Source organism: Nilaparvata lugens, chromosome 4 (assembly GCF_014356525.2).
Source record: "Nilaparvata lugens isolate BPH chromosome 4, ASM1435652v1, whole genome shotgun sequence".
NCBI classification, from domain to species: Eukaryota; Metazoa; Arthropoda; class Insecta; order Hemiptera; family Delphacidae; genus Nilaparvata; species Nilaparvata lugens.
In genome coordinates this window covers 7,009,501-7,021,462 of record NC_052507.1, presented here as the reverse complement: position 1 = coordinate 7,021,462, position 11,962 = coordinate 7,009,501, and the positions used below count along the sequence as shown (strand labels likewise).

General features: G+C 34.4%; 1 protein-coding gene across 2 annotated transcripts in view; it reads left to right on the top strand.

Moving 5' to 3' along the window:
- The first annotated feature begins 347 nt into the window (after window positions 1-347).
- The window catches only part of LOC111056290 (cellular tumor antigen p53), a 34,964-nt gene continuing 23,349 nt past the window's right edge, over window positions 348-11,962 (top strand). For both annotated transcript variants that reach the window (XM_039425633.1, XM_039425632.1), the window contains exons 1-2: window positions 348-485; window positions 2,083-2,154. In XM_039425633.1, coding sequence (XP_039281567.1) covers window positions 469-485; window positions 2,083-2,154 — 89 coding nt within the window. In that variant the 5' untranslated portion in view covers window positions 348-468. The remainder of the gene's footprint in view (window positions 486-2,082; window positions 2,155-11,962) is intronic.

The following is an 11,962-nucleotide window of genomic DNA, read 5'->3' as shown; positions in this document are numbered from 1 at the left end:
GAAACACTTTCATATAACAGTATTTTTTTAACTCTTTTTACTGTGGTTAATACTGCAGTAGAAAATTAATATAAAAACTATTTGTTTTCAAATGTTATTTTTTATGAATTTGAATAAGAGCGCTTAGGCGGGATATCAGTGTAGCCAACAAAACAACTTTTTGAAAAAGTTATATTATTGAGTAAAAAACCATTTTCCATCACTTTTGAGTAAAAAGGTCTTAGTTAAAAATACAGAATAATATAATTCTAGATAGAACTCAATATTTCCATTAATACTTACAGGAAAACTTTATAATAATTAATTATTTAATTGGCATAGAAAGCTTCAAACTTTTCGACTGCACTCTGCACTGCAAAAATTACTTTAGCTCTGACGTCTGACGCCTTTGGCCGGCTTGCTTTTTACTTTCCTTCTACGTCTTTTTCTGTTCTTTTGTGCATTTTAATATTTTTTTAAGCCTTCATAATGTCTGGAATACAAAGGTACGTAATTCATCAATAATCAATTTTAAATTTACAGTCATTGTTTGAATTCAATTTAAGTTGCCTACGAACCTTATTTTTATTTTTGGTTAAAATGTTATTGGCTTCTTTTTTGTTTTCTCTATTCAATGGCTGGATGTGATGAGCTAAATTAAAATTTTATCTTACAGGTACTATTATTAGATTTGTATGATAATTAATTTTTTTCATCAAGTTGAGTGACAAATAAATAATTTAAAGGTAGTGGTTGACCACTCAATCGTCTACGGTACCTGTGTGTTTTTCAATAATTCCAACTTCGTGAACTACTAAAGCTAACTTATTTGCTATTATCATATTAATTATATTACCCTTATCATTTTATAACACTGTAACACCAAATTCATGAAACGTTTTTTATAAAATAATAAACTATTTAGATGATGGTAGACTCACTTGGTGAGAATTTAGTTTATTATACAACGTTTTTCAAAGGCCTTATCAGTTATAGGACAATAATAATTATCATTCAAACTCGACTCATATAACAACGATCTGAATACATAAAATTGGATCTACATGAAAAAAATGAAGAAATTAAGTAGCCTAGGTACATACCTAAGCTGCGTATGTCATTTGATAAACAATAGGTACCGTACCACCTTGAAAATGTATTTTGTCTAAGAATTGTGTAATGAACTCGTCTATTTAAAAATAATTTAACTTGAAGCACTAATATATAAAAAATTGTTGAAATGATATTTTGTTTTCTTTAGACTAATCGTCTTATTATTTACAATAGATTGGCATATCATGACTTGGGTAAAACTGTATTATAATTTAGCTCAAATTCCACTCACCAGAAATGTAGAAGTAAATTTGTTGGCCGTAATATGCAAAATTGGATGGTTTAGAAATCCTAAAATCTGAAAAGTAATTAATATGAAAATTAAGAAAGTAGGCTAATTGAAATTGTACACATAGGCTATAAAAATTGGCATATCAAAAATGTCGTTTTTAGGTACGGTAGTAAGTGAATATTGCCAAAATCATTAAACAAACTTTACAAATGTGAAAAATATAAAAAATTTTCATATACAATACATTAAAAAAACTTAAAATTAAAATATTTTCCATATTATATTTTTAATATATTATTAAGTAGCTTCTCAAATCACTTTATGGGTTCTATATAAAACAGAACCTAGCGGCAAAATGACTATAATTCAAATATAATATAGTTTTTATAATATAGAATTTACATTGTGTAATAATAACAATTTTGCAACACAAAGTAACTCAAATACCGTAATTAATTATTCAAAGTTATTAAAATTTTGAATAAAGGGGTTTGACTCTTCCATTTGAGCTCCTATTGATAATGCATTATCAATTTTTTTTTTAAATCCATTCTGATAACAATTTAATTGCTTTTGCTCAAATAATTGTTTTATTATTCCTGAAAATGTTATCATTATTTGATATTATCTGTTTTTCCAGCAATAAGATTATCAGGCTTTTTTGAACAAGGTTTCTTTTTAAGAAGCTTTTTAAACTAGATCATTCAATGTATTTCTTTCAAATATTAGTGTATTTTAAAATCTTGTTTTGTTTTCAGATTCGATCAATCCGGAAGTTATGAGACTCAGATAATCAATGATAGTGACCTGGAATTTATAATGGGAGATTTGTAAGTAAACCGCTTAAGTATCAAATTATTTATTCACTCATTTTCAGTGTGGATATGTGGTATCAATAATTGTTTTCTCTATCAATGAGCAGGCTATCATATACAGTAGTACTCAACTTTTTCATCTTCAACAATTAATATTATTTGCAACGTTTTTTAGAATACAAAATACCGGTGTACAGTCCAGGTCCTGTAGCTTTGCCTATCGGCGGAGGGTCACTAGACTACAATACTACCCATTCAAAAACATTGAATATTTTTGAAAATGTATATTTCAATAAGCAACAGATGCTCTTTTGTATCTTCTCGAAAGCAACGTGTTGCATCCGAAAAGATACACAAGGAGTTTTTTGGAAATGTATCTTTCCATAAGCAACATATTATGCTCTTTTGTATCTTCTCAAAAGCAACGTGTTGCAACCCAAAAGATTTCCAAGGAGCTTTTTGGGAATCCGTGTGTAGAAAGCTTCCTTCAAAGTCACGGAGCAAAGCTACTGGACGCGTACTGTAAGATAGTTTTTAAGTCCTGGAAATAAAAGGGTACTTTTTCGAGATGTATGGCTGTTGCAAATACTAATAAATACTGTAAAATTGGCAATTTACAATTATTTTTGGCTTTACAGAGATCTTCATCTGTAATAAGCTTAGTTTTTTATTAAGTTACCCCTTAATCCAAATCAAAAATTTAACATTACCTAATAAATATCAAAACAATATAATATTCAGCCCAACTATTTATAATTGACCGAGCGAAGTGAGGTCTAAGATTCAAGTCGATGGTTTTTGCATTTCTCTTATATTTATATGTTTAAATGTTTTAATTTACGGCGAAACTTTTTCGATTTTCATGAAATATTTTTCGATTCTCGGCGAAAGATTTTCATGAAATTTGACAGGTATGTTCCTTTTTAAATTGCGCGTCGACGTATATAGCCTACAAGGTTTTTGGAAATTTTGCATTTCAAGGATAATATAAAAGGAAAAAGGAAGCTCCTTCATATGCCAATATTAGAAATCAGACTATAGTATTATTCATAATAAATCAGCTGTCGAGTGGATTATAAATTGCATGCAATGACGTATCCAATTCAGTATCTCAATGTAAGTTATTAAAAGGACAGATGTTGTGTGGACTATTCATTGCATGCAGTGAGGCATGCAATTGATAACTTAAAGTAGCACAGTATTTTCTCCCGACTTTTCTCTGCTTTCAACTCTAAGCTTTTAATGGAAGTAGCATATAGCTGTTCACATCAAATTATTAGCATTGTTGATACAACAACCCAAACAGCCATTAGTCGTTCTACACCGATATCTCGCCGACTCGACAGGACAGGACACAATTCACTCTGATGGACAGTATTAGAGGAGACTGTGTTTTATAACTGCGCGAGGTCTACTGTTCACAGAACTACTAGTAAGTTATAAATATTGGCTGGGGTTAGACCAAGCAAGCATTGAGCCAAAGCACGAATTCTGGAGCATAAAACATGGAAACAACCCGACATATGAGAGGCATGATAAATTATGTCTCCAAAAGTGTATGAATCTAATGTTAGTTCTCATGGTTTTCACTTGAATATCTACTCACTCGAATACTTGACGTTTTTGCCAATGACTGGGATCTCCAGATAGGCAGTGTCAAAAAACTTCTGTCACATACATTTAGAAAAACTGCATGGATATGGTGTGGAGGTGCTAGATCCGCAAAAAAATGGCTTCTCCCTTATCTTCTCAACGAGTAGAGTGGCCTTTAAACAAGTTTGCTCTTCACAATATTGTGTTGTGTAGAACCTAGAGTTCGGTTTGCCTTGTATCTCCTTGGGAAGACTGTCAAATTTATTATTTTTCTTCATCAGAAGCAAATCAATACAATTTTAATAAATTCAGAACTTCTCATTTTTTCTATGTATGACACATTGGTATTTTCTGAACGGAAAATAATAATTTTATAGCCTGTGTTGGGAAGCTGTCGTAAGTTTCAGCCAGTCTGCTTCGAGATATCTCCTATGAGGCAGCATGTCCAGTATTGTATGCATGTATATCACCTCTTATTTGTAGCAGATACTGGTTTTTCTTCATGTACATCAGTGTGGACAGTACATACTGGCTTGTAAACAGTGAGGATTCCAAGACTCCTGAAGAGAGGCCTGCAATGATCCCTGAAGTATGGAAGGTAAATTTCCTCTGCAGGAGCAGCACATCATGGACGGCTGGTTAATGGCCTCATAGCAGTAACCCATAGTTTCAAGTTTTTATTGGGCCAGTTGAACATGGAAGTTACTTAGATCCTGGCTGATTGTGAATCCATTTTATTCAGTGGAGGAATTCAGTATTGCTGATCAACATCATAGTTAATGTGCCACATAACCATAGTTAATGTGTGACATAGCCATAGTTAATGTGTCACATAGCCATAGTTAATGTGTCACATAGCCATAGTTAATGTGGCACATAGCAATAGTTAATGTGTCACATAGCCATAGTTAATGTGGCACATAGCAATAGTTAATGTGTCACATAGCCATAGTTGATGTGGCTCTGGAAAAGTGAATGGTACGCCATCATGAGGCTGTTATGTTCAACCAAGTGTTGTCTCAATTTTCTGAGGAGGTAGGTTATAATACTCTTGAAAGTTTCCTGCACACCTGTTGAACGTGGTGATTCCAACTCAAACTCCTGTCCATCGAGGATCCTAGCAGATTCACTGGTTCTTCTGCAGCTGTTTGTCTTTTCAATGAGAAGAGTGGGATGCTCGTTTTATCTTCATTGAGCTTTAATTTGTTAGCCTAGAATCATAGCTTGGCTTCCTCAATAAGACTGGTAGACCTTTCTCTCACCTGTTCGATGGTGGTGCCTCTGGATATCAAGGTGGTGTCATTTGCAAAGAGTACTGCACCCTGCCTGCTCGTGAAGTCGTTCATAAGCAATATGAACAGCATGGGCTCTAGGACTGAACATTGTGGTACACCATACTCCACAGCCTTCAATTTTGAAGTGGCACTTCTAAGTTTTTCTCTGTTTTATAATTACTTATTTTGAGTAGCCTACTGTACTCAATATTTTTGACGTGTCATATACTACCAAGCTTTGCTTGATTTTTGACCGAGCGAAGTGAGGTCTAAGATTCAAGTCGACGGTTTGGCATTTCTCTTAATGTTTAAATGTTTATATGTTGCGCATTTACGGCGAAACGCGGTAATAGATTTTCATGAAATTTGACAGGTATGTTCATTTTTTAATTGCGCGTCGACGTATATACAAGGTTATTGGAAACTTTGCATTTCAAGGATAATATAAAAGGAAAAAGGAGCCTCCTTCATACGCCAATATTAGAGTAAAAATCAGACTATAGAATATTATTCATCATAATCAGCTAGCTGACAAGTGATTACACAAATTAATGTGTGGATAAGCCAGTCTATTGCTGTATAAGGTCTATTATAGTTTCAATCAGGTACTTGAGGATGAGAATACTGCGTGAGGTCTACTGTTCACATAACTACTAGTTATAGTGTTATATGACGAAAATTGGAGGAGAACTTAACTGTTTGACCACTTGCTTTCTGCCTTTAAGGCAAAAATAAACTTTCTACTCGTGATATTTTTCAAAGTTTTTCGATTTGTATATTATCAAGCTATCAAAATGAAAAAGTTTTCTCAGGAAAACATTTTTTTCCGATCATCACTTTTTGAGATATGAGCGCCTGAAGTTTGAATTTTTGGGACAGAACATTTCAAATTCGGTGAGAGATAAATCCATGAGATTTGGAGGATGGATTTTTCATGGTATTGTTGTTCTAGTAAAACATAAATTTTCTAAAAATATCAAGTTTTGAAAAAGTTATTCAATTTACCAAAAATAACTCAACTAAAAGTTATTTTTAGTGAATTGAATCTATCCTCTGAGGGCCGTTTGCACAGTCAAAGCTTAAACTGAATTCAATCAGCTGGTGGTTTAAACTCAAAATGAGCCACTTGACAACAAACGAGATATGTATTTAATCCTGTTTAAAATAAAATCTAGTTTAAACTGTAACTGTGCAAACGGCCCTAAATCTCATGGATTTATCTCTTACCGAATTTGAAATGTTCTGTCCCAAAAATATAACTTTAGGCGCTCATATCTCAAAAAGTAATTATTTCCTGAGAAACCTTTTTCATTTTGATAGCTTGATAGTATACAAATCGAAAAACTTTGAAAATTATCACGAGTAAAAAGTTTATTTTTAGCCTTTGCACCGCCTTAAGGTAAGGTGCCACTGTTCCCAGGACTGTGCCACCTAGACCATATCTCTAAAGCTTTTCCATCATTATTTTGTGAGGAAGCAGTCAAAGGCATTACTGAAATCACATAGTGTGAGGGCTAGGGAATTGCTAGCCTCAAAAGCACTCTGGATAGTGTCTGTCAATGCTAGTAGAACGCTTGTCGTGGATTAACCATTCCTGAAACCGTGTTGTGAAGAGGGCAGCAGGTTGTTTCCTTCAAATAAGTTGGTCAACTGCATCCTCATCTCCGTCTCGATCACCTTTGAGAAGACTGGAACAATGCAGATTGGCCTGATGTTTGCAGGATTACTAGATTCCCCTGTCTTGTGTATTGGCAACGTCCTAGCTGTCATGAGACTGTTTGGAAACCTTCCAGCCTTGAAACTGTTGTATGTTGGTACTGATTCATTCATTCAGTTGGCAACAAGAGAAGGAAGCGCGGGCCAAGCCAGGGTGAATCGTTATGAGGTTATGTATGACCTGAACTGTTTTGTCTTCTTGTCTATGTCTTCATGTCTATTTGTCTGATTAATAAACAACTTGTCAAATTACTAATCGTCTACTTATTCAACAACACACAACAGAAACTTTCCAGAATTGAATCAGTTGTTTAATTCTGTACTTTTGTTAACTTTATTACTGATATTATTTTGTGGATTGTAGAAATGTCTGTAAAATTATTTGGCAAATAAATTTCAATTTCAATCATGTTAGCAGCCATTGGTTCTGCTATTTTTGTACTTTTGTTAACTTTATTACTGATATTATTTTGTGGATTGTAGAAATGTCTGTAAAATTATTTGGCAAATAAATTTCAATTTCAATCATGTTAGCAGCCATTGGTTTGAGGTTGAGTGGTAGAGAGGACTTGAAAGTCCTAACTCCGCCTAATAAAGAATTTTCTCATTTCATTTCATTGGTTCTGCTATTTTTGTACTTTTGTTAACTTTATTACTGATATTATTTTGTGGATTGTAGTAGAAATGTCTACATGTTTGGCAAATAAATTTCAATTTCAATCATGGCAGCAGCCATTGGTTCGCTATTTGTACTGCAACATTCCCACTCAGGTTCCAAATCGGAGCTGTCTTGTCGGATGACCTTGCGAGGTCGGACAAGTCAGTTGAACAGTCCACCAGACTTCCGACAGCATACACCCCTCCCACAGAAACCCCATTCACTTACCAACGTCGAATTGATGAACCTCAAGTTGGATAACATATCGGATAGTGAATGGCCCGCTATAGGAATAATCACCAAGCATTATGTTACTTATTCAAGGCCTGGTTGTACAAAAGCTGATTGAGTTTGAATCGTGATTGGTTTCACGAGAACCAATCAGAGAAGACCTTTTTAAAAACACGGCTTCTCTGGTTGGTTCTCGTGAAATTTTCATTTTTTAAGTATTCTTTATCACAATGACAATGTATTGCAAGGTCTTGCAAGACCTATTACAAAAATCTGGTGTGGCGCACTCACACAACTTTCCTTGCCGTTATGAAAATTGATCACCTGACAGTCTGACACTAGTGTTCCCGCGCATCTCAAGTCTACTATTCAAAGATTTGAGCCAGCTGGTGACAGGGCAATAACGCTGGAGACGCACGAGGTCTGCTATCTCTTCATAGTGAATCATTTAATAGAATCAACAGTTTGCAATTGGATAATCACATTTTCTCGAATTTCGAGCTTATTTTTAATTTTAGGTGAAAATGTTACTAGACATTAATTGTAGAGATTCTCATGCTCAATCTATTCCACTCGAATTTTTTTGTTTAAATTGTATCTGAAGCCTGATAATTGAGAATCTAAAATCAAACTTTGCATAGATGGGGCGGAGCTCCTGAAATTTTTACAGATATGAGACTTGTGGCAGTTGATAGAGCTTATCGATGACTATTTCAGGTATAACTTTAATCAAAATCATTGAAGCCGTTTTCGAGAAAATCGCGAAAAACCCTGTTTTTGACAACATTTTAGCCATTTTAGCCGCCATCTTGAATCGCATTTGATCGAAATTGTTCGTGTCTGATCCTTATATTGTAAGGACCTTACGTTCCAAATTTCAAGTCATTCCGTTAATTGGGAGATGAGATATCGTGTACAGAGACGCACATACACACACACACACACACACACCACACACACACACACACACACAGACCAATACCCAAAAACCACTTTTTTGGACTCAGGGGACCTTGAAACGTATAGAAACTTAGAAATTGGGGTACCTTAATTTTTTTCGGAAAGCAATACTTTCCTTACCTATGGTAATAGGGCAAGGAAAGTAAAAATGATCAAGATTAAAATTTAGCCGGCATTTGTGCAACCGGCACTTAGACTAAACATTTTTGTGTGGAAATTTCTAAAAATAGCTAATACATTAACAAAACAAATACGGTACCAGTTTATCCATTGCGTTTATCCTTGAAGCCTCAACACCCTCACATTTTCACAGACTCAAGGCGTCCTCACATGCGACGTTGAATATGAAGGTCTGTCTTGAGGCGCCTGGCCTCAAGGTGAATCTGAACGTGTGTATGGAGAAATCTGTAAAGATTGAAATAACGTTAGCAACCTATGAACCTGCACTATTGTAAGATCCACTCCACATCTAGCATGTGTTGAATGGAAAGGGTTTATACTACTTAAAAGGAATATGGTCAGATGATGGAATTTACTGAGAAATTGCATTTATTCAAATGCTAATGAATTAATAAATTAGTGTTTAACGAATATCCAAATTAAATGCTGTAAATCACCCCGAAGACTTCTGCTACTGCAAATATTGACAACTGGGTTACTGCTAGATCAATGGTCGCCAAACTTATGAGCCTGTGAGCTTGAATAGCATTTATAAATCTAGTGAGCTACCAACGAATATTAGACTGAAGAAAGTATATTTTATTGCCTATAAAGATACATTTCTAGTGTTGAAATCTACTCATATATCATAGCAAAAAGTATAAAAAAAGTTCAAATGTACATTTCAATGAGAGCAGTGGAACTCTTTTTGGTCATCAAGTATTTTCTTGATGTTTGTAGTGTGCGTTGTAGCCGCCATTCTGATGCAGTTATCCAAATGTTCATAGTTCAGTCTGTTCCTATATAGATTTTTAATGAATTTCATAATTGAAAGAGATGCTTCACACAAGTGAGTAGAGCTGAACATGGCTTTCAACCTCTATGCAACTAGAATAATATTTGGATATTTTTCTTTTGGGACTTCAGGCCAAATATTTCCAGTTATGGAAGTGATCTGGGAGACAGATCATTTTGAAAATCCACAAATACCATTTCAACTGAAGCCTGATATCCACCAAAATGTTGTACAACACAAGCTGCAAAATCTTCTGCATAGATCTTAACAAAAGAGAGTTGATGAATTTTACCATATTTGATATGCTTTTAAAATCTTTAAATCGTTGATCAAACTGTTGTCACAAGTCTGAAAGAATTGTAACGTATTCTTCTTGGTTATTGCTGCGGTGCTGTGGAGGATTTTTCTCGTCATTAATTTTCTTCAGACTGGGAAAGTGTATATTATATTCAAATTGATGTTGTTTTCCATGACGAAACACTATATAATAACTTTGTTATAGTTCAGACACTGTGTTACTAGTAAATATTTTGAAAAAACACTTACTTTCCTTGGAGTATTGAGGTATTGAGTACCTCAAATATTTACAAGTAACACAGTGTCAGAACTATAACAAAGTATATATTCAAACTGAACTACATTCTTTCGCACGAGCATTTCTGTGAGCTACAAAAACTACCCCACGATCTACCGGTAGCTCGCGATCGACTGTTTGGCGACCACTGTGCTAGATGGAAATACGACGAACGCTATACTAATCAAAAATTATTCCCGGGTGTTTTAAATGCTATAAATCACCCCGAAGACTTCTGCTACTGCAAATATCGGCAACAGGGTAAACAGCTAGATGGAAATTCGATGAGCGCTACTAATGAAAAATTATTCCCGGGATAATTTTTGAATAGTAGCGCTCATCGAATTTCCATCTAGCTGTTTACCCTGTTGTCAATATTTGCAGTAGCAGAAGTCTTCCGGGTGATTTACAGCATTTAATTTGGATTTCCGTTCAACAATAATTAAGAATATGGACGGTTTGAAGTGAATCTGGCAGTAGGCCTACTTTTAGATTCCAGATTCATAGTGTTTTATCAAAGAGAATAAATAAAAAACGTAAATTTATTTGTTTTATGCATTTGTCAATGTATTTTCATTTGTGTTTTAAACAAAAACTCAACTGAAAACTTGACGTAATTAAATCTTGGGGAATTGAAAATAGGTCTATAACGTAGGTTTGAAATTGATGAGTAAATATAAATCTTTCAAGTATTTAAACTGAAATAGAATTAATACTCAATAGGCTCCTAATTAAGCTTCATCCACTATAATAAAGGGAAGAACTGGCTTATACAAGTACGGGATAGGAAAATTATGTTTTCCTACAGATACCTTGAAAATTGACCATTTGTGCACTGATTGCAGGCCACAAAGAATCACTTTTCCGCACTAGTGCGCAAAGTGAGTACTTTGCGTACTCCAGATTTGCAGCATGACAACGCAAAATATAGTTAGTAGGTTATATGGAGCACCAGTGCAGCAAAATCAAAATGAAGTTGGTAACACTCATAGTGAGGCCCACGTTATAATAATATTAAGGACATGGTGTACAACAGTGGATGACAGCGACAGCAGAGTGCTACATTTAGCAAACAGCCGCCCCGCCATTCAAACACTACTACATTATTCAATTTTATTTATTAATAATCACCGAAAAACATTTGATGCATTTCAGGCAATTTTACCCATAATTACTCACTTTTCATATTCAATGGTAACTGTAGGAAAAATTTAATGTGAAATACGTGCGCAAAGTTCCTCTGCTGCACTCAACAAACCATTCCGCCCTCGCCTACGGCTCGAGCGTAAACGTTTCTTTTGGTGCAGCAAACTGTCACTTTGCGCACTAGTTGCACAAATAACTATTGACGCATCATCACGTCTGAACTACTGGACTGATTAACTTGAAATTTTGCATATATAGACTCTTTATTAACCGGGGATGGTTATAGACCTATTTGTAATTCTTCAGGATTTCATCACGTCAAGTTTTCAGTTTGTCAAGTCTTAAAATAGAACCTTGCGGAGCACGGGTTACCTACTAGTCTACAATAATTCCCTCAACTTATCATAAAAATAGAATGTTTCTATGTTACTATAAAGATTGTTTATTGAATTGAAAATACTTACAATAATCTACAATTCCCTATAAAATAGCTAGATTAAAATCAAATTATTTACCGTTTTAAGAAGATACATAAAGTCTTCCAAGTAAGCTAGTTTTCCTTGTATTTCTTGATAAATGAATAAACATATCGTCGGAGAATGTAGAACCAACAACTTTGAAACTGTGTGGTGGGAAGATGAATAATAAATATCAAAAACAAAGTCGCTAATGCGCAGGCTTACTACTTTCTGGCATTGTCAGTATTGGTTAAATAG